This window comes from Cottoperca gobio, chromosome 8 (genome assembly GCF_900634415.1).
Source record: "Cottoperca gobio chromosome 8, fCotGob3.1, whole genome shotgun sequence".
In the NCBI taxonomy this organism is placed as follows: Eukaryota; Metazoa; Chordata; class Actinopteri; order Perciformes; family Bovichtidae; genus Cottoperca; species Cottoperca gobio.
This window is the reverse complement of record NC_041362.1, coordinates 2,102,938-2,129,206: the sequence shown is the minus strand read 5'-3', so window position 1 is coordinate 2,129,206 and position 26,269 is coordinate 2,102,938. Positions and strand designations below refer to the sequence as shown.

The 26,269-nt window shown below is 37.6% G+C and overlaps 2 protein-coding genes across 3 annotated transcripts; one reads left to right on the top strand and one right to left on the bottom strand.

Moving 5' to 3' along the window:
• The first annotated feature begins 1,188 nt into the window (after positions 1 to 1,188).
• Positions 1,189 to 10,114, top strand: LOC115012201 (cytohesin-4-like). 2 transcript variants are annotated; one of them, XM_029437676.1, is made up of 13 exons: positions 1,189 to 1,326; positions 2,396 to 2,478; positions 2,734 to 2,798; positions 4,483 to 4,549; positions 5,683 to 5,801; positions 6,309 to 6,389; positions 6,554 to 6,666; positions 6,749 to 6,897; positions 7,044 to 7,155; positions 7,500 to 7,576; positions 7,680 to 7,751; positions 8,445 to 8,593; positions 9,504 to 10,114. In XM_029437676.1, exons 1-13 carry the CDS (start codon positions 1,200 to 1,202, stop codon positions 9,580 to 9,582), a joined length of 1,293 nt encoding a protein of 430 aa, XP_029293536.1. In that variant the 5' UTR covers positions 1,189 to 1,199; the 3' UTR covers positions 9,583 to 10,114. The 2 variants fall into 2 exon arrangements, with proteins under 2 accessions (XP_029293536.1, XP_029293537.1); XM_029437677.1 differs by lacking the exons at positions 1,189 to 1,326; positions 2,396 to 2,478 and having other exon boundaries at positions 2,749 to 2,798; positions 5,042 to 5,801.
• A 2,197-nt stretch (positions 10,115 to 12,311) lies between these two features.
• fam83fa (family with sequence similarity 83 member Fa) lies at positions 12,312 to 25,507 on the bottom strand. The gene is made up of 5 exons (XM_029437675.1): positions 24,943 to 25,507; positions 17,900 to 18,067; positions 16,435 to 16,556; positions 13,704 to 14,482; positions 12,312 to 13,090 (listed from the first exon to the last, which is right to left on the bottom strand). Exons 1-5 carry the CDS (start codon positions 25,414 to 25,416, stop codon positions 13,041 to 13,043), a joined length of 1,593 nt encoding a protein of 530 aa, XP_029293535.1. The 5' UTR covers positions 25,417 to 25,507; the 3' UTR covers positions 12,312 to 13,040.
• Between the last annotated feature and the right edge of the window lie 762 nt (positions 25,508 to 26,269).

The following is a 26,269-nucleotide window of genomic DNA, read 5'->3' as shown; positions in this document are numbered from 1 at the left end:
AATACTACAGTGTAGAAATACTCTGTTACAAGTCCTGCATTCAAAATCTTACTTAAAAGTATTAGTTTTAACATTTTAAGTGTCAAAAGTAAAACTATTCATTCTGCATAATAATTATATTACTGGATTATAGTTATTGATGGATTTATGTTTTAACTTCACTAATATTGCAGCTGGTAAAATTGGTTGTGTGGTAAAAAGCTAAATTTTAATCACTTTATATGCTGCCAGGTGAATTAATTTATAAAATTATATCATAATTTACTAGTTGATTTATATTTTGTATTAATCATTTACATTTGCAAAGTTACTAAAGCTATAAAGTAAAATTCTATGTCTCTTTGTAGTCATTTTGTGTGTCTTTGCAGTCATTTTGTGTCTCTTTGCAGTCATTTTGTGTCTCTTTTTGCACATTTTGTGTCTCTTTGTAGTCATTTTGTGTCTCTTTGTAGTCATTTTGTGTGTCTTTGCAGTCATTTTGTGTGTCTTTGCAGTCATTTTGTGTGTCTTTGCAGTCATTTTGTGTCTCTTTGCAGTCATTTTGTGTCTCTTTTTGCACATTTTGTTTTCTTTGCAGCAGTTTTCTATCACTTCGTTGTTGTTTTGGTCTCTTTGTAGTCGTTTTCTGTTTCTTTGTGCCATAAAGGCCAGGAGGGCCCCTGACACTTAGAGCCCCTGTGTCTGTGCTCAGCGTTCAGTAATCCATCCATCTTTGTATTTTATATTCTCTGAGGTGTGAAGCTCCACTAGATGGGGCGCCATATTTAGAAATGAAAGAAGCCGCGCTGTGTTGAAGTTGTTTCCTTCCTGCTGAAGACGATATGTTTAACACCACGTCTTAGAAACAAATGACACGGTTACTTGCTCCCTACTATACAGTACAAAGTACATCAAAACATATATAATTTGGCTCCTAACGTAGCATCTTTGTGCGTATTTGTTATATTTTATCCTGTTATTTTGTAAGGCACTCAATGATGTTTGTAGTAATAGTAGCTCTTTTTGTAGAGCTGTAGTATTTGTAATAATACATGTGTAATAGTGATGTTGTAAAGTTGAAGGGTATGAATGATGTCTCTGTTTCTTAAAGAAATCTCCACACACACACACACACACACACACAAACAGAGTGCATGTCAACATTTTGTCGTGCACGTCACCAGAAATGTAGTAAGAGGCTGTTGAGTCTCCTCAGTGTCATGGAAAGCCAGTGCTGGCCCTTTTCTCAGTCTCAGTCTCAGTTTTGTTTCCTGTGCAGCCGTCAGTCGCTCTGCACCATCAACAGCATGGCTATACGTAGAAAAGACAGCTTCCTCTGGGGGAAAGGTACGCTATTATTATTATTATTCTTTTTAATCAATATTATTATAGAAAGCTGCTGCGCAAAAACTAATATCAAGGCAGTTCTGAGATGATTTAAAGTATTAATCTATACAAGTCACTTAAAATGCTGTTAATTTACATGTTTTAGGTCACAAACCTTCCTATAATTATTCCAAAAATTCAGATTAATTGTACTTTAATGGCCACAATGCACTCAGAATGAACCTGATTCATTAAAGGTATGATATGTAACTTCAAAATTAAAATGTCTACAGTTGTGTACTATCCCAAATGTTTCCAACAATTTTCATAGAGAAATCCATCCAGTCTGTAAAGACGTCGTATCCCCTCTGCGCATGCAGAGTGTTTGTCTGCCAGAACTGTCATAAATTTACCTTTTATCCAGTTTCAAGCCACATTTTTACTTTAAACTCTTTAGATTTTAATTGTTTTTAACTCTATATTTTAACTGGATGATGGATTTTAGTCATCGGATGTCTGGATTTTAAGTTATCAGAGAAACAAGCTGAGAAAACGTCACACGAACCGAGAAGCAATGCTTTTTAACATGAAACTGCTTTATTCAGTGTTTTTACCGGTTTTAATCAACTGGCCCTGAAGCTGACAGCAATGACGTCAGTGGTGGTGAAGACAACAAATCCAATGATCCCACGCTGCTTCATGACATCACCAAACTCTTTTGTTATTGTTTTGACCCCTAGTAAAATTACATATTGTGCGTCTAACTTGCTATTATTATGCACCAAATCCTCTTCCTGTTCAAAATCACCCACAGATTAGGATGAATTGTACTTTAATGACCACAATGCAGTCAAACTCAACCTGATTTCTTAGAAAGAGGAAGGGAAACAAATATTTTTAGCCATTTTCCTTCTGTCATTCATTGACCACTTCTCTAATTAGTGCAGGATGAAGTTGTGATGCATGCTGGTCGATGAGAGAACGAGCGTAGGCGTGAGCGAGGTTGTCAAGAAACTCCACAGTGCTGCTGCATGTCTTCTGACTGCAGCAAATATATATGCCACCATCCTGAAATCCACTTGTCCCATAGATCCACTAAACCTTCCCCGAGAAGAGAGGAGGCAGGATGACAGCATCAAGATTCACAAGTTTGATCTGCTGGATGACATTCAGGTACTGTGGTGCATATGTCCCTCCAAGGTCTTCCTCATTATTCTGCACCCACTCCTGGCAGCCTCAACAGAGCTTTTCGCCTCAACAGAGGTTTTCGCAGCACAAAGGCGTTTCATTCACCAAGTTTTAATTGAAATTTTAAACTGTGGGGGACCAACTGGCCCTGAATCATGTACCATTGAGTCCACAGGTGTCTGTAATAATGACAAAACGTGTTGCCAAGCTAACGCTCTCTTTCTCAACTCCCTCTCTCAGAAGCTGAGGCTGGAGATCAATCACGTCATGCCAGATATCCACAATACTGTACTGAAGGAGCAGAAGTGAGTCTTCTTTGCAAAGTGTTTACATCAGCTTCTCTATGAGTCAGCATGGCCTTTTCTTATTTAGGTGACACTGGCAGACTCCCACTCAACATGTAGCTAATGCCAAAGTTTGACAAAGTCATATAAGAAAAGTGAAGGGATTTTTATTTTTCAGAAGTCCAAAATATTTTCCATCAGATGCTGGCTCTGCAGTTCAATCTTTAAACCTGCCACTTAAACCTTTCACCCTGATGCTTTTAATACTTTCATGAAAATGCTTCACATAGCCTACAGCAGTAGTTACCAGCCTTTTTTGTCAAGTGTTTATCCATTAGGCTACTTTAAGCTAAGTATTTCAACTGTTTATCCATTAATTTAAGGCTTAAAGTAGCCTAATGGATAAACAGTTGAAATAGTTAGCTTAAAGTAATGATTAAACAGTTGAAATAGTTAGCTTAAAGTAATGATTAAACAGTTGAAATAGTTAGCTTAAAGTAATGATTAAACAGTTGAAATAGTTAGCTTAAAGTAATGGATAAACAGTTGAAATACTAAGCTTAAAGTAATGATTAAACAGTTGAAATAGTTAGCTTAAAGTAATGGATAAACAGTTGAAATACTAAGCTTAAAGTAATGATTAAACAGTTGAAATAGTTAGCTTAAAGTAATGATTAAACAGTTGAAATAGTTAGCTTAAAGTAATGGATAAACAGTTGAAATAGTTAGCTTAAAGTAATGATTAAACAGTTGAAATAGTTAGCTTAAAGTAATGGATAAACAGTTGAAATACTAAGCTTAAAGTAATGATTAAACAGTTGAAATAGTTAGCTTAAAGTAATGATTAAACAGTTCAAATAGTTAGCTTAAAGTAATGGATAAACAGTTGAAATAGTTAGCTTAAAGTAATGAATAAACAGTTGAAATAGTTAGCTTAAAGTAATGATTAAACAGTTGAAATAGTTAGCTTAAAATAATGGATAAACAGTTGAAATAGTTAGCTTAAAGTAATGAATAAACAGTTGAAATAGTTAGCTTAAAGTAATGATTAAACAGTTGAAATAGTTAGCTTAAAGTAATGGATAAACAGTTGAAATAGTTAGCTTAAAGTAATGATTAAACAGTTGAAATAGTTAGCTTAAAGTAATGATTAAACAGTTGAAATAGTTAGCTTAAAGTAATGATTAAACAGTTCAAATAGTTAGCTTAAAATAATGGATAAACACTGTTTATGTAGCCTACATATACCCCTGGGTGGTCATCCAGGGGTATATGTAGTCATTTTGAGAATATGTGCATGTGGCTGCCTAACTACATAGGCCCTATTGGGACTGTTACTTTTGTCGAAGCTTTCAGAGGGGGATGATAATATACTGTATCATTGGTGTGATGTTGCATTTCCCTATAACTGTGTTACTGGCATGGTAACCACATTTTCTCACTTGGCTACTGCTGCCCCAACCCCACACACCCTCAACACCGAACAAAATACACTGTCACGAAACATTCAGAAAATGCCTTTGAGTTTGACATTTCTCTATTATTTCATGTCATATAAATATACCCAAACTGCAATAACGTAATGCTGTACCCAGATCCAGAAATCACACATTTACAAATATAATACAAAAAGATAAAACAGTTTTTTTGTCGTGTAAAAGTGTATATGTACATTTATAACGAAAATTGTTGTCTTCTGTTGCAGTAAAAATTATGCAAGGAACAGGAGATTCTTACGTGGGAAAAAGAAATTCAACATGAACCACAAAAAGGTGAGTTTATATGTATTACTCAGATCTTTTACTGGCAATACTACAGTGTAAAAATACTAAAGTATTCCTTTATATACTGCTCGGTAGCTTATTCTATAAATAATATGTAATTATTTATTAGTTAATTTGTATTATGAAGGCCTATTAATAAATCTGCAAAGTGTAGCCTAAATAAAAGTTATCAAATACATTTAATGAAGTAGAAGAAAATGAAAATACTCAAGTACACGTGACCAACACACAACAGCATACACAACACTTTCATGGTGTAACGTCATCTTTGGTCCTGACATGCTTCATGCCATTTTATTCAACACTTTAAGTGGAAAAGGAAAAGTAGCAGTAAAGGTGAAAACAAACTTTCCCTCACTTCGGCTCCTCTGGAACTGAAGGTCAACAGCCAGATGACAGTGACTATAACTCCACACTGAGCGGATGTGGATTGTGTGTGTGTGTGCGTGTGTGTGTGTGTGTGTGTGCGGTGATGTGCAGAAATGCAAACTCTGCACAGACGCAGAGGATGACTGAATAAGCGAGAAGAACCACATCCTGTTCCCGGAAGAGATGCAGAAGCGCCACTTCACCACAGCGACCTCCGTCTTATTCGTTGCTTCCTCTATACGTCCTCAGTTAAAAACTGAGTCCCTCGGCCTGCGTCTCAGGCCTGAGGATACGTACGAGTGGGAGGATGAGAAGTTTTAAGACTTGTTGGGGTGAAAGGGGTCTGTAGTGTAATTGATTTGAATAACTACTTAGCAGGAGTGCACACTCAAAGAAAAGGTCATATTTGGCTCTGAACATCCTTTGAGATTTAATGATAAATGCAACGTGCAATATTCATTTAACCTTTGTCATCTTCCTTTTCTGGTGATTAATGACGACAGTGACTCAAAAGGAGAAGAAGAAATATTTCTCTGTAGCAGCGCTGATTAGAATTGAAACGAGCTTTGGCCAGTGTTATAATGAAAGCTTGCATGTCAGGGCCATTTGCAGTCTTTGGCTGAGCTGCCCCTCTGGTTGCTGTTGTGGTTGCATAACCCTAAACCTGAACAACTAATCTATACTATATAAAAACAATTGCGTCTGTGTAAACATGGACATTACTGATTTGCATGCTCCTGGTTTTCCTTCAGGGCGTCCAGTACTTGGTTGAAAATGATCTGCTGGAATGGCGAGCTGAGTCCGTGGCCGAGTTTCTTTACAAAGAGGAGGGACTGAACAAGACCGCCATCGGAAACTTCTTGGGAGATAGGTACTGTACGTTGAACAAAACTACGTGGTTAAGTTTAGAAAAAGATCATAGTTTGGGTTAAAATAAGTACATTTGTTACACGTTGAGTTTTGGTTTTCTCTTGTTTGACCCGTCCATCTACCCCGACCTCTTCCCTATATGGGGTTTGTCACCCTTACTACGTCACCTGACTCCCTCCTTTTGCTCCCGTCATATTTACTACAGGCTTTTTGAGGCTGGAGTCAATCCCCATAGACCTTACAGCAGAAATAAACATGTTTACAACCTGGAACAAAATCCATATAGCTCATATATAGCTATTTATGACAAGTGTACTGGAGGCGAACTTTTATATACCTCACCTGTTTAATTTATATTAAGGCTTAAAGTCATGCATCATAAGAGGAATGGTCACTTTGAATGATGTGCCGTCACAAGTCATTAGCCACTAGCTGTCTGCTTATATGTTGTACTGTATGTAGACCTTTAGTTTTATATTGCTATTTTTATTTCTTGACGTTCACACAGGGAGGAAATGCATCTGCAGACACTGAAAGCGTTTGTGGGCCTGCATGAATTCTCAGACCTGAATCTGGTGCAGGCGCTGAGGTTTGTCTCACAGAATAACTTTGAAAGTCAGCATGAAATGTTGCAGCAGTTTTTACCTTTAGTCTTGTTTTTTTCTGAAGATGTAGAAATCCTCCTCCTCCTTCTTCCCAGCATGTGTTTGACATTTTGAGTGTGTTTTTTTTTACTCTTCCGCTGTCTTGCAGGCAGTTTCTATGGAGCTTTCGTCTCCCGGGAGAAGCTCAGAAGATTGACAGGATGATGGAGGCGTTTGCAACTCGCTACTGCGACTGTAACCCAGGGGTCTTCCAATCCACAGGTAAGAACAACAAATGGATTTTTATTTGACGATGCACAGCTGAGGAAAATAACTGTGGTTTTCTGCATTGTGTGTGTAACAGACACTTGCTACATCCTGTCGTTTGCCATCATCATGCTCAACACGAGTCTCCACAACCCCAACGTGAAAGACAAACCCAGCCTGCAGCGATTTGTTTCCATGAACAGAGGAATCAACAACGGGGCGGACCTGCCCATCGAGCTGCTCACGGTCTGATGCTTATACCAATACCTGTGTCTTAAAGGGACAGTTCACCCTCTTACCTGTAGTGCTATTTATCAATCTGGACCACTCAATCAATTTTAAGGAAAATCAGACTTAATGACATTTGATGTTGAACTGATATCTCTTCTCAGAAACTGTACGCAAGCATCCGCAGCGAGCCGTTCAAAATCCCGGAGGATGATGGGAACGACCTCACGCTGACATTTTTTAATCCAGACAGAGAAGGCTGGCTCCTCAAAATGGGTGAGATGAGGATGATTTTTGTATCATAAAATAATCTGAATAAATAACGGAGCCAGGGGGAGGGGGGTACATTTACGAGAATCTTTTTTTTTTTATATTCTCTGAGATTATAAAGTCATACATTTACTATAATCTCAAGAATATTTAAGTTTTGTTCTCATAAAGTTATACGTTTCTTTTGTGTAAATTTAAGACATTAATCTCATAAATTCTGAGTTTTTTCTCTGAATATTACCCCCACCCCCGGGTCCGTAATTGTTTTATTTCTCACTACAATGGCCGTAATATGCCGTCGTATTGAGAGGATATTACAACTCCCTAAATCTTTGTTGTCTTTGTTGAAGGTGGCCGAGTTAAAACCTGGAAGAGGAGGTGGTTCATCTTGACAGACAGCTGCTTGTACTACTTTGAATACACCACAGTAAGTGTCTTTCTGCGGGTAACAAATAGAATATGTAAATGAAAAACATCCTACAGGTGGTTGAAATGTTAAATCGGTGTTGTATATCCGCCTCTTTCTGCAGGATAAAGACCCGATCGGGATTATTCCTCTGGAGAACCTGTGTGTCAGGAGGCTACAAGACACAAGCAAACAGGTAAAGTATATTTTATTTTTACAGTTTATGAAGGATTGTTAAATTTCCTCACACATATTTTAGTTTTTAAAAGTCTGATTTTGCTTAAAAATAGATTTAAACTGTAGTGGATGAAGGATTCAAGTAATTTTGCTTGGAATAAAAAACATTTGCATTAAACTTTTTACTTAAAGGTCACCAGACAGTAAGTACAAAAATAAAATAAGACATTGTGACGAAACAAATAATAATCCAGATTAGAGCTAATGATAAAATCTCTTAAAATAATGTCTCCAGAGCAGCTTAAAAGAAAATATTTTGGGAATTTTTAAGATTTTTATAAGCAATATAAGGATTTCATGCATAATATTAAGTATATGTAAAGGGTTTTGACATGTTGCACAATGTATTTAGTCTTTTCTACTTGTTGATGTACATTAGCGTTCTTGCCAACTGTGACATGTTTACATCTTGTATTTTTTATACTCATGTTCATTAACGTGCTCTGTCCCTAATGAAATAAATAAAATAAATTAATAAAACATAATCAGTTGCCACACAACGTGATGAATCATACAGCAGCTGCTAAATTAATTTCTAACACAAAGGCTCAAACAGTGAGTCACGAGGCAATCAGAAGACTAATAAAATAAACAGAAAGCATATGCACAAAGTAACAGTGCCACATGTGTGTCTTTCTGTGTGTTTGAACAGTATTGTCTGGAGTTATATAACCCTAAAGGACAAAAGATCAAGGCCTGCAAGACGGAGAACAAAGGCAGAGTGGTGCAGGGTAAACATCAGTCCTATAAGCTCAGTGCAGCCGGCGCAGAAGAACGGGACGCCTGGATAGATGCGATCAGGTGAGAGACGTAGATGCTGCGGAGGTCACACGGGAGGACATGTGACTCCAGTTTGTCAAGGTTGAAGATAAAACACATGGTCACAGAGACTTAAAGCAAGCTACAAAGACGATCATCTCACCTCCAAACCTTCACATTTGTCATCCTAAATCTAAAAGGGCAGTTTAGATTTACGGGTGGGTTATGTACGTATGTTAACTATTTCTTGGCTTGGATGAGATATGTGTTAAAATATTCAAAAAAAGTGGAAAATGCCCAAATATATGAAAATGTTTTGAAAAATATGTGAAACATATTTGAGAAATTTTGAAAATTATTAGAAAAATGAAGAATATGTGAAAAATATATGAAAAGTTAACCAAAAATGATTTAATAACTTCGTCAAATCTGTGAGAAATGTCAGGAAAATATCCGAAAATTATAAGGTAAAATATATAGAAAACAATAAGTGTCCGATATATTTCTTTTAAATGTCTGAAAAATATCTCAGGTCCAAGAAATAGTTCAATAATTTTTACACTATCAAACAAATAAGATATAACATGTTAGTTGGTGACTCTTAAAGGTGTTAGTAAGCTGATTTGATTACGTTTGGACAGCTAAGCTAAGCTAACCGCTCGCTGGCTGTAGCTTTATATTTACCAACCAGTGGTATCAATCATCACATCTAATTCTCCACCATAAACACACAATTTAATTTAGCTGTGTTGGTAAACTGGAAAGAAGTCTTGTTCCAGTTGAAATCAAATCATTTGAAGATATAAACTTGGGTTCTGGGAAATTGTGACATTTTCACTATTCTCTGACATTTTATAGACTCAACAGATGAAGACATGGTGAAAACAATCATTAGTTGCAGCCCAGAGGAGCTGTACTGGGTTCCACACTGAATCTCAATCTTCTCTTTCAGGGCGAGCATCACCAAAGACCCGTTTTATGACCTGGTGTCTCTACGAAAGAGGAAGGTCATCGGCAACACTTCCTCATAGACTGAAACACAAGACATCAGAAGAAACAACATTTGGATCCTGGACGAATCATCCTGTCACTTTATGACGGAGACTCTTCAGAAAAATAAAACTCATGAATCTCAGAGCATTTCAAAGAAAGGTACAACTTGGGAAGTAACAAGTGTAAAAAGTGAAAATTGAACTATTTGTGGCTTGCGATGTAAAGTCTTCACATTACTTGCACGCACTACTGCACCGACTTCAGGAACTGACAATCCTGCTGACAAACATCTGCCACCAGAGTCCGAAGGTGAAAGGAAGTTGGTTTGTTAGTGTTATAGATGGATTACTGAACAGGCCTTCAGGTCCAGGCCCCTTCGACCAAAACTCTGCATCAAGTAACATTTATTGTGTGAAAGAAATTCAAAATGACCCCAAAAAAGAAAAACAACTACAAAAACATCCATGAAGAGATGACTAAAAAGAGATGCATTATGACTAAACAAGATTCAAAATTACACCACAGAGATGCAAAATGACTAAAACAAGACTCAAACTGTCCACAAAGAGATGTAAAAAGGCTGAAAAGAGACTCAAAGCTTCTATAAAGAGACTCAAGATGATTAAACAAGACTCTAAATAACCCCAGAGATGCAAAAAGACTGAAAAGAGATGCAAAATGACTAAAACAAGACATAAAAGTGCCTCAAAGAGATGCAAAATGACTAAAACAAGACTCAAAATGACCTCAAAGAGATGTAATAGACTAAAAGGAAATGCAAAATGGCTAAAACAAGACTGAAAATGACAAATAGACTAAAAACAAACACAAAGACACGTCTGTATGCAATTTTGAGAAATTACTTCATATTAGAATATTTAAATGTGTATTTGGCATTTGTACACCTGTATAAACAATGTTTCTGTTAATAATGTCGTTTTTAAGCTTTAAATGAGTTTAACACATTTTTACTCATCGAATCATGTACATTCAAAATATAAAGTGAAAAAGCAGAAACTAATCAGATCCTGTCACGTTTTAAAATTAACTTATGAACACTGTTTGTGTAATTGTAATTGTACATAATATTTTATTTAGCTTGAACTTGTATTTTATCATGACGGAGTATAATTTAATCACTTTATGTTGATGGAAGAATCTAAATACTTGTAAAATAAAGTTTTATTGTAAATCTGTTTCTCCAGCAGATGGAGCTCCATCATCATTTCTTCTTTCATGTTCAAATATGAATTTTCCCTGTGACGCACTGACTCTCTTCATCTTTGTATTAATGTGAGAAGTTAAAATACTGAGAAGTCCGAGTATCGGATGTGAAAAAGGCTTTTCTTGTCGTGAGTGTGTGATGCTGTGATAACACAGCGTGGTTTCCTGAGAGAAGGTACACACCCAAAGAACAACCTCTTTTTGCTGATGTGAGAAATACATTTCCTCCAATTGATTTAATGTGAAATATAAACTTATTTTTAAAAGCTTAAAGGCCTCTTCAGCTTCTCAAAGACCTTCCTTATTAAAATCCAATACGTAGAATATAATAAATACAGAAATTACAATTATTATTGCACCAAAAGAGGGAAATATTGTGTGTTGCATAAACTCTCAAAGTGGGGTCCTTGAATTTATTTTAGATTAATTAATTTAAATGTATTTACATTTTATAAAAGGCTCGTTAACAAATAACATGCCTATTTTAATTAGTGTGCACTGAGTGAAACACTTTGTGTGTTTGTGCAGATGAAGTCACACAACAGAACATGTTCTCTTCAGGTAGACCGATAGTAACGTACCTGAATCTAACTTTGTGCAGAATTCCACATATTTTAACTTTACTTGACATTTTAAAATCACACAAACCAGTTCTTTCAAATTTCTTTAATTAATTTTCTGTTACAAAATTAGGATTATTTGCATGTCAAGTGGTTCTCAAGGATTCACATTTTTAATCTCTGCCAGTGAATAAACCCAAAGTGTAAACATACAAAGTCGTCACAGTGCGCTGAAGAAACAAAGCAGCGCTGTGTCAACACACTCAGCACGGCGTTCATTATTCACAGCCTGCACGACGCACTGACGAACACTTATTCTGTTACTAAGGGTCCTCAGTCTGTAAAGCGACACTCGGGGACAAACAGCACACTTCTCCCGTCTCCACAGCAACCAGGTGTGATGTCATAATCAGCGGTGCCTCGGCCGCTCTGTGGAGATCAGGTTCAAGCCTTACATATAAAAACAAACACTTAAAGGGATAGTTCGGATGTTTTGAAGTGGGGTGGTATGAAGTACATGGTAATAGTCAGGGTGTTAGTTATAGTAGAACACATTTTAAACACCTGAAATAAAGCGGTATTATTCTGAAGGTCTTTACACACCTGGGGTGTTTTTTTCATGCGGTTAATTTGTACGACGATATATTTTTTTATCAAACTGTTTTTGTCCTGAATAACGTAATCACGCAGCGAAAAGGCGACCGTCAACCAATCATGTTGGGCGGAACGGACGTCACATCGAAATGTACACTATAGCAGTGTAGTTGTACTGTTGAGGGTTATAAAACAACATGGAGGCTACTTGTTCCGAACTTTATTACTCTTCTCAACAGGGCATACCAGATCCACCACTTCCATTCTTAACTTTCACAATAAAAGCCCTAGACGTGCCCCGTTTCATAGAGAATGACGTTAAATCCATCATTTGTTTTCTGAAGAATGAGCTCGCCCGAATCTATCCTGCCGCAAATTCGTATCCCTGCCGATGTGAATAGTTTTGATGCGAAAGATTTGCGGGCGAGTATTTTGCATTTTGTTGTTGTTTATTTGCCACACACCTGGAGTGTAAAGGCCTCAAGTCACTCAATAACCGACTAACTGATCGAGGCAGCTGTTGCAACTCCCGTGTTCTGCGAGGTAAAATGACCTTTGTCAAAGGAGGCTTTGAAGAGAGCATAAATAACGGCTTCAGTTCGCCATCAGAAAGGCTGTCTGACGGCGAGATAAAGCAGTGAAAATACTTTAAATAAAGCGTACAGTTACACTTGTTTTAGGTGGATAAAATACATTTAAGTGTTGCGCCCGTCCACAGCAGTAGGCTACATCGTTTGTCTTCCTGCTGGTACTACTGTCAGCTTCTCCAAACTGAGGGCGTGCAAACTGCAGGAAATACACGGACTACAGATAAATATGGATTCATACAACCCCACTCCGAAATATCCAAACTATACCTTTAACTGTAGAATAATTTAATACAAAAAACTAAAACAATAGCGATGAAATCTCCCTCCATCAGCACTTTGGCGTCAATGTTGAGATTCTCTGGAGCAGTTTATTTCTCACATGACGAGTTAAACTACAACGTCTTTCACCTGAAGTGTAACAGGCCAGCGAGAGTAGTGTCACCTGGTTACAGTAAGTGACTCAGCGAGTTTAACCAAGAGATCCTCTGATGCTCTTTACAACTCAAGACCGGCATCTTGTCTTTGATCTCAAGACTGGATGCAGTTCCTCTTTTGATTACGCTGCTTGCTTTTAGATCCTGTTGAGAAAAGAGGAAAAAGGACGGATTAATTACGAAACTAAGACCAGATATATAGGATTATAATATCATTTATTAATTAATATTAGCATTTCTTTCCACCTCGTTCACCAGGGGCGGACTTGTTCGACCGTGCAAACCAAGCTTCCTTCTGTCATTCCTTCAAGCCCCTTCTTGAAAGGTGGGCGTTGCGATATTTGTGAGATATTTGTGTCTTAGTCATGCGTCTATAGTTGGTTTGTGTACAATGCACAGAGCTGGCCATAAACAGGTGAGAGGCTGCGGTAAAAACAAGTTCATTAAATTCCTAATGCTCTGTATACATGACCAAAGAATTCTCCGATAACCCAGAATAATACCGGCATATCCCACATGTCTGAATTGGAAAATGCTACATTCGGAATAAGGTCAAAATCAGAGTATCCGAAAGGAATATGATGTTTACGTAATATCGTCATGTTTGAAATAACAGTGGCATATTAATATGCATCTTTCTCCGTTTTCTGACATTTTAGAGAAATAATCTGCACATGAATAGCTAATAAAAGTAACCATTAGCCCTGATTTGGCTCATAATGAAACAAAAACAATAAAAGACTACGCGAGGACGTACCGTCTTCGTCTCCGGTGTTGATGGTCTGCAGGGACATGCTTCTCTGAAGGATCTTTGAGGGCTTCTTGATTATGGATTTCAGTAGACCCGGTTTCTCAATGACCTCAAACGAGTCCTCCACCTCGTCCCCTGCGATACCATTCATCTCTGGCACCTTACGGACGGGGGACTGGGTCTGAGGAGTGACCACGTCTTCCTCTATAGTCTCTGTGCTATTGGCTCCTCTGCCTTTCAGGAAGTTCTTGAAGGAGCTGCGCTGTTTCTTCGCGCCGAAAACCTGGTTCTTTTTCAAACCTCCCTTTCCGTCCTCGTTATCCTCCTCTGCAGGGGAACCAGGATTCTGAGGGGGGACTTGGTCCACCTTGTCCCTCCTACTGGTATGAAGGACGCCGTTCTGCAGGCCGTTCCTCTGAATCAGCGAGTCGCTCACTTTCGACAGGTCTTGTAGGGAACCTGTGAGGCCCGTACTGTTCCCAAAAACTAAAGAGTACTTAGGGTTGTGGTATTTATGTGCAGGTACCTTTAAGTCGGCCTGTCTGGAGTCCCCGACAGATATTTGAAAACGAGACATAGAGACGGACAGAGGCTGGATTTTCTCCACATTTGGCTTCTTGATGGGCGTAGAAATAGGCGGCTTGGTGATGTTGAACTCCCTGTAGAGGTCCACCTGCTCGGACACGGCGTACAGCTCCCGGAAGTCATTATCGAAGGAGTCCACGATCTGTCCTGACATCACGGTGATCGTGTTCCTGTCCATCCGAGAGGAACTCCAGGTGAAGCTGGAGGAGAAAAAAGGGATTTAAATCAATGCAGGGTTTGAAAATGCTTAATGTTAACCGTTCACAGGGTTCCAACAGTTTAAGGTAAATAAGGATTAAGACTTTTGCGCTCACTTCCTGCACAAAATACAACGTTTTAAGATTTCTAAAGGATCCGCGGGAACCCTGTTTCAAGGTGATTACACGGCTTGTTGTTTCTAAGCATTAAATCATGATCAAAAAATACAATTAAAGTTAATATGAACAGCTGGTCAAATAAACGACAGTCTGGAAATTATTGGTAGAGGTACCTTGAAAGTGCTTGAATTTTACTCAAAAGTAAAAGTGTTAAAAAATTAGAAACAGTAAAGAAAATGTTCGACATTTTGGGAAAGGTGTTGCTCATCCAATCTTATATAATCCACAAACTCTCAATGTCCTCGTCTTTTACTTGCACTAATCCCTTGCAAAACACTCCTCTTCCTACACTGTCCTCTGGCAAATAAAGAGTCTCCATCTATAGTTATCTACAAACAATCAGGAGGTGGCAGAATGCACGACGTGTCCTTGTGCACTGCCAAAATGATTCAATTATTTCATTTCTACCCACAAATGAATCAAAGCGTGGGAACAATTTAATTAAATTGAGGTCACAATTTATAACTCATGGCAACAAATTAGTATCTTGCGTGCACAAATAACTAACTGATTAAATTGAGGGGACGAATTATATCTTGTGCGCAGAAATGAGTAAATCTTGGCCTCGATATACTGTATATAGATATTTTTTGTCTTAATGTTTTATTCTGCCACTCCCTGGCTCCGTGGAAATGTCTGTACTGAGATAAAGTATTACACCTTAGTATCACAGCCTGTGCCATAAACACAATAGACAGCAAGATTGTCTACAACAAAATATTTATGTGCAGCGCCAACTATAGATAAAGGAGTTCTGCAAAAAACATTCCAGTTATTCCACAAGTATAACATGCTTCAGAAAGTCTCTGAGGAGGCATTGGTGTGCTGGTTTGAGTGGTTTTCTGTTGTGTTGTTATCGCCTGCAGCTGATAGAGAAACTTGTTTTCATATTTAAAGCCTTTAGATGTTTGGAACTGAGAATGGAAAAAGGAATCAGTCCTGCAGTGAAGAATCAGCAGCGTCAGTGAAAGAATATAAATGATAGCTGCTTTAAATAACTGAATATCAAGTAAAAGCTAGTGAGGGTAATGCATCCCAACTAATGGTATGTTTACGTTCATAATTAATATTTTGGAGAGAGGCCTACAGGGATGGACTAGTGTTGTCAACTTGACAAACTGAGTGACTTATTCATACGATGCAGTCATCCAGGAGAGCCGACGCAACCACTAAGCTTTTTGCGAGGGTGTCATTGAATATGCAAATGAGCGCATGACTTTTGGAGCTAGTGCGAGCTACACGGATTGGAAAAGAGTTGGCAGCACTGTTGATTTTGGCAGTTAAACCAACTCTTTTATTCCACAGAGGATACAACAGTATAACCAGAACTTTATAAGCAAGGTGTAAGTGGTGACGTAACGTAGCTCTAATATGCTCTTTACTATCACGTGCGTTCCTTCATTTTCTCCCTGCGCTGCGTCTCTTCCTCTATGTATGCCAGGTAGCTGAAATTTAGTTTGAATAGATTTTAATCTGATATGTTTGAATAATGCCGAGTTAGTCATTTTTTATTACACGTCTCTCTAATGACTGATACTATGTGCAGTGATTAGAGAGGAAATATTATGTTGTACTGTATGTAGGCTTCACTCATGCTTAAAGGCCAGTGCCACACTGATATAAGAGCTTGTGAAGCTAAACGTAAAAGAAAAGTCAATATGAACATAAACTGTTAGAGATTGGAAAAGGTTGCACACAGACTTTACTGTTCTGTTTGTGTACTTACAGGTTGTGAATAGTCATAGAAATGTTATTATGTGGATATTCATGCTCACCTGTAAGACCCAAACATGACTTTCTCTCCATCCACCAGCATGTATTTGGAGCACAAGGACCCGGGCAGCTTTCCAAACGACAGGGCCAGCCCTGAACCTCCCACCATGCGCACACGGAGATTCTGTAAAGAAACACCCACTTGATTACACATTTCAAGCGGCTTAGCAAAGGTGAGCCTGAGTAAACTCACTCCGCTATCCAACATCCCCAGCTACAGCATATCATGCATGACTGATCTAAAGACGTGCCAAGTCAAACTGCGCTGTCGTACCTTGCAACGTAAAGTCAACTTTCTCAAAAAATAAACTCAGCCACATATGTTTACTTAGAGGGAAGAGAAAGGAAACAGGAATAAAAGGAGACGTAAATACTGAGCGGACACACTGGGAGGAGGCTTTCCTCGGCTGAAGCATCGAGTTACAGTCTTTGGATCTGTTCTCAGGATCTATGAATGTTCATTTGTGAGAAGTAAGAGTAGCAGAGCCCAGTGTTCTGAAAAGGCCTTTCACTGCCGTATCAACTGACACCACTATAACAAGGTATGCCAGTGCTCCAGTTAAACTAGGCTGGAGCTACAAAACGCAGCGTACAGCAGATAAGGCCGGGTATTGTGTCCCTGTGGAGATAGGATGACAGTCTGACTCAGTGAACTGCTGTTCGCTCTGAACCACATTTCTCAGGTTAGACATGTATGAAATGTTAATTCATGATTATATTTAACCCTTAAACACATAGGTGGGGCAAAAGGCATCAATATTTCAGCATTACTCTAAAAGATGTTGGATACCAGCCATTTAAACATTTTAAGAAAATTCATAGGGCTGTACCGAATGTTTTTTCTCATTTGAAGCTTTGAATGTCTGTTGGCATATTTCATGACGCATCATCCATTAAAAAGAAAAGAAAAAGTCTTATTGTGGTTATAATTTAAGGTGCTGCCATGTTAATACAGGTTCCTGCCTCTTTGTGTGACACAGGCAGGAGAGTAAACAGTCTTATGACCGCTGGGAAGATGTTGTTTTTTTAAAGGCTAAATGCCAACAAATATGGATTAAAGCAAAATATAAAAACTGAACTTTTTTCAATAAACGTTGACTTTTGGACTTTACAACTCTCTGGAGTTATTGGTAATGTTTAGATTACACGACTGAGAAACCATCCTACTCTAATTCATTAATAATGCGAGTGTAGCCTAATATTTATCTGCAACTGCGCATAAATACAATAAGCTGTGCGGCATTCAAATGTTTTTGTTTTTTTACCTACAATGGCCCTAATATGGAGTCTTAGACACATAGTACTTTTTAATCCATGATAATAATGGCAGCCGCTGCCATTGTCAACTAAAGGACGTAATGGAGTGAACCAAGGAGGTTTCGGTCAAACTTTCCATGTTCGCCCTTTGTGAATTGTATTAGGGAGCCTCCTCGCTCCGTCATGCTCTCCAGTGTTTGCTGAGCTCACCCTCAGATGCACTGCATTAATCTGCAGCCTAGTGCACATATCCAGGAAGTGGGGCACTCCAGTGGCTTCCAGTAACGCATACACAGCCACCCCTCGCCGCGACGAGGCATCCAGCAGGTCCTGGAGGATCTGCAGGTCTGTCAGCAGGTCCATGACTATGGCCACCACCTGGGGAACACAAACAGAGAAGCTTTAAATGCAGATAAGCAGAGGGACAGCCGCAGTGGTGGAATGTAACTTTATGCGTCTTGACACGATGTAGTACAATTCAGAGGGAAATATTGGACATCTTATTGGACAGCGGTTTTGCAGATTAAGATTGTGCATCCAATTCATATGATACATTTATAAAATATTATGCATCGTTATTAAACCAGTGGTTCCCAACCCTGATTGTCAGACATACAGCCACATTGCACTGCCATTATGTCAACCATTTATCCCTTACATTCAGTTATCAATATCAACTATTTACCAGCATTCAGCTAACTATTTAATCTGTTTACTCTTTTGCAAAATTTAGCAAATATCCACTATTTCCACCATTTATCCATTAGTTTAAGATAGCTAACTATTTCACCATTTATCCATTACTTTTAGCTAACTTTATCCATTACTTTGAGCTAACTACAACCGTTTATCCATTACTTTAAGCTAACTACAACTGTTTATCCATTACTTTAAGCTAACTACAACTGTTTATCCATTACTTTAAGCTAACTACAACTGTTTATCCATTACTTTAAGCTAACTACAACTGTTTATCCATTACTTTAAGCTAACTACAACTGTTTATCCATTACTTTAAGCTAACTACAACTGTTTATCCATTACTTTAAGCTAACTACAACTGTTTATCCATTACTTTAAGCTAACTACAACTGTTTATCCTTTACTTTAAGCTAACTACAACTGTTTATCCATTACTTTTAGCAAACGATTTCAACAATATACTTTAAGCTAACTGTTTATCTATGACTTTTAATAATAATAATACATTTAATTTATATAGAGCTTTTATAGATACACAAAGACCAAGATCCGTTATTTTTAGCTAACCGTTTCAACAATTTATCTTTTAGCTAACCTTTTCAAAAGTTTATACATTACTTTTAGCTAATTATTTAAACTGTTTATTTAGTTAGCCATCTACTGCTCACACATAATCTACTCTAATCTACATAAACTACACTCACATGGGGAATGTGTTCATAATAACTTTTATTTTAAGGACATTTTAAACTTACGTGACATTTTCATTGCAGGTATTGCAGGTATTGCTTTTGTAATGAAGTTACTTTTAAATTAAAGATTACTACTTAATTAAAGGAAAGTAAAGGAGATACTTCCTCCACCACTGGACAGCAGGACAAACCTTTTGTAGGTTTGTCACAATCACCTTCACTGACACTACAGACATTTGTCTTGTTAGCCCATATTATTCTGGTATTTCGGGATTCTTTTTCCTCTTACCTATTACCTGTAAAACATTCACAGACGGGTTGGTTAAAATGTGTGCGTGCACGTTACTGATGATTTCTCTGTGTTTGATGACTTACGTCTTGCTGCCTTTTATAACAGCAAAAATAACCAGCCTATTAAGCCTCATGAAAATGTTTCACCACTCCCACTGTTGGTTAACATAATGGCATTGAGGCACCAACTAATTATAAGTGTGTTATGATACTTAGCGGAAAGGTTATTTACCAAGGAAGTAACAGTTGATGCGGCAGTGGAACTTGTTTTTCCAGGCGAAGAAAAGGTTACTCAAGAGTTTGTCAGCGTCCAACAACAGCTAGGATTAACACTCCTAATTATCTTTAACAGTAGTGTCTGTGCTCAAAACCCATTACCAGTACAGGATCTGAGCTGAGGAAGAACACCCCATTACAAGATGCATGATTTAGTAGTCTACATACTGTACTACAATACAGAAAACAGTATCAAAATGGAGAGTGTGTTAGTTCTCTTATTTTCAGTGTATGTTTAAAGCTGTATATTCCATTAAACAAACATATTGAGCATTTGCAGTGAAGCATTTTACAGCCATTCTAGGTTTGTATATCCTAGAGTGCAATTTAGATGTGACGCTTATTTCCTTATTGCTGCACTCGTCTACATGTTTGGGCCTGATCCAAAAGCCTCCAAACAAGTTTTCCTGGCAGACAGATTCACGTGTGACTACAGCTTGGTTGAATTTGAAGTAAACCTTGCATAAAACTAAATTAGGTATATGTCAACAAATACTCATCTTACATACTCGCTGGTTATTAGATTGTGTATGGAGAAAAACATTTTTTCCAGGGAAGGAGACAGTTTCACGTCTTTCAGTGGAAATCCAACAACGTTTTGATGATTACATGAGTAGTTACAAGTTAAAGCTATATGCTACACTTTACGCATGGCTGTAATCCGCCAGTAATCAGAGTAGAAAACGTAAAGGTTGCGAACTCGAAACAAGTCGGCGAGAGATAGGAAACATGCATTTGCTTCCTTGCTAGGAGTTAAGAAGCCAGTGTTTCACTATTATACATGACTTAATTTAACTTAATATATATTGTTGGTAGTTCAATCAACCCAATGCATCATATTCTATAACATCATCATGTTTGTATCTTTGTCTTGTGAGAGTTTCTCAGAAGAACAGCCTGTTTTCAGCTTTGTGACGATGCATTTTCCAGCTGATCCAAGAGGCTTTTTAAACACTTTACTTAACTTAAGGAGGAGGATTTTATCAGTGGAGTAAAAATGACAATATTTACCTCTGAGATGTAGTAGAGTAGAAGTATAAAGTTGTACAAAATGGAAATGCTCAAGTAAAGTACTTAGTTACATTCCACCACTGAGTGCCTTATTAAAAATAGTTTAAGAGGGATAAAGAGTGCAAAACTAAACCATCTATACTTGAAGACTGCAGGGGGATTTCTTGTAACGCTGCAGTTACTCTTGAATGAAGTTCAACCAGAAAGATAATTATCCACCTGACACCTGGCCTGAAAATTATTTCCTTCTTGCAAACCAAACACCGCTTTGCTTTATCTCTTGATTTGGGATCTTCTATAGCTCTAGTAAGAAGACAATTTTAATTTAGCATATTGAAATTCATAAGTAGGCCACTCTCCGAAGTATTTGGCAGGCTTTCAGAAGTAGATAATTTACTTCACCTTAAGGGGAAGAATCTCAGCAGGCTGCCAGTTAATTATGTTGTCATGGCCCGGAGTAAGCTACTGTAAACAGATAATAACGGAGGATTAATGTTTGTCATTGCCGCCAGTTTCCCCAGATTAGGATTATTTTAGTGTTCATATTTCAGGAGGTTTTTATCGCCTCGTCTCCAAAACAAACTGACAAGGTGATTTAAACCAGTAAAAACAAAAGTTACGTATGTAACTACGGTTCTATGAATCCTGGATGACCGCCAGAGTTCTTAGTCAGTTATATTTATAAAAGACAACCACAACACTGACACATGCTCAAAGGGGCTACAACGATGGGTTTGAAGATTGTTGGAAACATTTGGGATAATATAAGTAAACAACTCAACTAAATATATAAAATAGGTCTAGTCTATAATGCGGAAATGTTACATTTTATACCTTTAATTGTGTTAAAGTATGACTAATTATTGACCAATAACAGCTCTGCAGCCTGGTCGCTTTCAAAGAGCTCCGACTAACCGATCCCTTAACCAGTCGAACAGTCTTTTTACGGATAACTGCAACTCTGCACCTCGAGAAAGAGAAACCATTCAGTCAGAACGAACCCTGTCACCTTTATCCTGCAACTGTTGCCTCTGGTGCTACACGTCACACGTGAACGCTCGCCTCTTTAGCTGAAGCTTGCATACCTCAGAGGTCAATCAATCAGAGGGTGACGGGAAAATAAAGAAGTTATAAACCCGAACATGGCGGGGGAGGCTGAGCAAATCTTTATCATTCTGCTGCAAGTCCTGATGCGAAGCTGGCATTTAGACCGTCTTCGTCTGCACCTTGTATTAGTCAGCTTGTTTAAACTTGAATATGACTCTCCCATTGATGTACGCTTTTAATTGATGCCTTCGCTTGTTATGCCGTACTGGAAAACTGCATGTGCAAGATATGATTCTGGACACATTGCATCGGTTTTATAAGGGGTTTTGTATTACAGGTATGTAAAAGAAGTAAAAGACTGCCTGGGGATATTTCTGTACCGACTGTCTTTCTTTATCTGCATCTGATTGTGCTGCATTTTACTGAACATACAGTACTTCAGCAGCAATTCAAAAGGTCAGCTGTCAGGTACCTTTTGTCTAACCCTCCAGAAGATACTCTGACTTCATGTGAGCAAAGACACATTTTGAGTTATAGATTAGTATCTTTTCAAGATGTAATCAAAGCGCATTGATCGGAAAACAAAGCACTTTATGTAAAATAGAACAGGTAAATCTGCCAGTTCTATTCGTAAACTGTATTTCGTCGTGTGAAAACAGAAAATGTTGTCACTCGTGCAGCTCAACAGGAACCTCTTTTCCATTAAATGTAAAGGATGTAAAGATTATAAACCAAGGTGATGAAGACGTATCACAGTTATTCATGCAACACAGAGCTGAATGCAGGTAGGCCTCACGTTAAGCCTCGCACATTTACTGCATGAGCACATGAATAAACCTACAAGATGAAACACAGAGTAGCTGTGTGTGCACTGCAGAGGACCATAACAATTTAAATATTGGTTAATAACTCTTAACTGACATTTATACTTTTCAGTTCCTCGTAAAACATTCGTGGGTTAACTAAACATGTTTAGTCTTGTCAGAATCTGGAAAATGTATGTGAATTACAGCAATTAAAACTTAAGTTAAAAGAATAGTTGGAGATTTTGGGAAATACAGAGTAGATCTCATATCTGTCCGTTGAATGAAAGACTACAGCTAGTAGCCGTTAGCTTAGCATTAAGACAGCCATCTTTTTTTCTTCCTTTTAAAAGATAGAACTATACATTTAAAAACATGTTGACATTATATTACAGCTGCAACTAATCAATTAGTTGAACGATTAAAAGTAATTATTCATGCAAAGATGTATGAAAATGCACACGAGTATGTATGTATGTGTGTATGTGTGTATGTATGTATGTATGTATGTGTGTGTGTGTGTATGGATGTATGTATGTATGTATGTATGTATGTATGTATGTATGTATGTATGTATGGATGTATGTGTGTGTGTGTGTATGGATGTATGTATGTATGTATGTATGTATGTATGTATGTATGTATGTATGTATGTATGTATGTATGTGTGTATGTGTGTATGTAAGTATGTGTGTGTGTGTGTATGGATGTATGTATGTATGTGTGTATGTATGTATGTATGTATGTATGCATGTAAGTATGTGTGTGTGTGTGTATGGATGTATGTATGTATGTATGTATGTATGTATGTATGTATGTATGTATGTATGCATGTAAGTATGTGTGTGTGTATGTATGGATGTATGTATGTATGTAAGTATGTGTGTGTGTGTATGTATGTATGTGTGTATGTGTGTATGCATGTGTGCATGTATGCATGTATGTATGTATGTATGTATATATATTTAAGCAATAGCTCACGACAGGCCGTGATATATGCTCATTATATCACAGTTAAGGGGCGTGGTACAACCCCCTTAACTGTGATGTAATGAGCATATACCACGGCCTGTCGTGAGCTATTGCTTTTATAAAACGGATACTGACTTGTTGTGAAAAGTAACTACACTACTAAATTGTCCTTTAAATGCTCTATTTGAACTTTCAACAACTTAAAGCCTTTGTTTATGTTTTGGCTAAGATGAAATCAAAGTATGTCTTGTTTGGATTAAAATAAACCTCACGCCATCATCCATTATGGGCTGTGCCATGTATTCATGAAGACATGTGGAGTGACGGTAACTAATCTCAGCCCGGGGGGCTTTGTCTGTTTCACCTGTAGGAAGCGGTCACATGATCACCTGTAGCCAATCATTTTGAATATTTCACGTGTATTGTTCGGCTGCCTGTGGGCTCAGTAGGTCTGGGACATGAAGTACAGGACGAGAAGTTTTACATTAAGTTATTTACATGTGGTCATAAATGTGTTTTACTTTTACTTTATTGCAAACAACAAACTGTTCTTTATCTGTAAATGTATTTAGTCTCTTGTTATTTGCATATGCATACTTGACATATGAATTTCAGTGCGTGCATTATTGTTTTTAGACTTTAATTCATTGTGTAGAGCAAAGAAATCCTGAGTTATAGCTTCGCAAATGTGAATATTTACTGCATTAATCGAATATCTTTGGGTTTGGGACTTTTATTTAGACAAAACTAGATATTTGAAGACTAGTTTGAAGATGTCCCCTTTGACTTTGGAAAACTTAGATTAATTGATTCATAACAATAACTGTTAGTGGCATTTGTTTTAATGAAGTTATGAGTTTTGTTGCTATCGCCTCATGTTTGCCTCGTGATGCTCACAAAAATAAAGTTCTTACAAAAACATAATAATTTAACTAAATCTTAACACGTTGGATAAAATCAGGCAAACTGATGTTCAATAATAATAATAATAATAATAATAATAATAATAATAATAATAATAATAATAATAATAATATTAAAAGTAGGCTTATAGTGTTGTTTAATTTATAAAATTACACTATTATTAACACACATTAATTTAGATTAGAAACAGGTTGGTAAATGTAGATTACTTTAATTTAATTTTAGAAATTAAAACGTTTTGGACTGAAAAATTACTTGAATATAGTTTTTATTTTATTTTATTTTGTTTGTTTGTTTCTGCAGTATGCAGTCTATCAATTTGTTTTTGTTTTTCATTTATTGTAAAGCTTTTTGTAACTTTATTTTGAAAGGTGCTATAGAAATAAAGTTATTGTTAAAGAATAAATAAATGCACATTAGAATAAAGGTTATAAATAAATGCTTACCTTTTGTTCTACAGTTGGGTTTAGTATCCAGACACATTAGTGTGTTAGAGTATGCACATTAGAATAAAGGTTATAAAGAATAAGATTACCTTGTGTGCCACCTGTATGAGCCTCCTCACCACCTCCTTGATGTGCGGCCCGGGCTCTTTGGGCGGGTGGGAGTACACGCTCACCCGGGTCACCCCCTTGTACACGCCGCTGCTGCCCGGCCAGCCGATGTCCAGAGACGGCACCTCGGTGTCGGACATCTCGGGCCAGTAGGTGGAGTGCACCCCGGAGTCCGCGCAGGAGGACTTCTTGGACTTCTCCTGCTCTCCGGACTCGGAGTCACTGTCCGTGTCGTACTCGTGGAACATTTTCCGGAGGAATCTGATCTCCCTGGCCGAGAGGAAGTCCTTGATGTTGTCCTCCTTGAGCCGCATCTTGAAGGCTCCGTCCCCGCTCCTCAGGAGCTGCTCCAGGGCGGCGCGCTGCTCCTCGCTGTAGTAAAACTCCGGCTTGGTCTCCGGGATCTTCTCGTTGACGTGCTCATCGTCCATGCACAGCAGCTGGGACTCCGCCATAGCAGGTCACACTCCCCCCAAACACGGATACCTGTGTGCGCACAGGTAAGACAGGTGCTCCCAGGTGAGGACCTGCAGGAGGCGGGACAGACTACTGTGTGGAAGTCAAAGCGGCGGTTTAATGCCCCCCAGGTTAGTAGAGAACTTCCTGTTGTCAAACTTTCAGAATAAAAGTCAAAGTTGTTGTGCAGAAATGCTTTGTGTAATTTACTCAAGTTCTGTACTTAAGTACCACTTTGAGTATTTACATTCTCTTATTACTAAATATTTGTCTGACATTTAATAGTGTTGTTTAATTTATAAAACTATACGTCATTTTAAATCGGAAACAGCTTAAAATAGTATTTCTTTCATTCGATATCAGAAATAAAAACTTTTTGGACTGAAAAATTACTTGAATATAGTTTTTGTTTTGTTTATTTGTTTTTGCAGTGTGCAGTCTAACACTTTTCTTTTTTTTTTTTAAAGTAAAGCACTTTGTAACTTTATTTTGAAAGGGGCTATCTAAATTAAATTATTATTATTATTATTATTATTATTATTATTATTATTATTATTATTATTATTATTATTTTCATCAGAATAAATAAATGCTTAACTTTATTTGTACAATTTTGTTAAATTAAAATCCTTGGGAAATAGAATTAACTTTTTTTTTAAACACACAATAAAAATCTCCAGATGTGTTGATTTTGATTGTTTGTGTGTCAACATCTACTCCCTTAAATATATTATTATTTTGATGACCTAATGGCAATCCTTTACGTTGAAAGGAGCCAGTTGAGGTGGTTCATCTAGTAAGGAGCCACCTGGGCGCCTCCCTAGGGAGGTGTTCCAGGCACGTCCAGCTGGG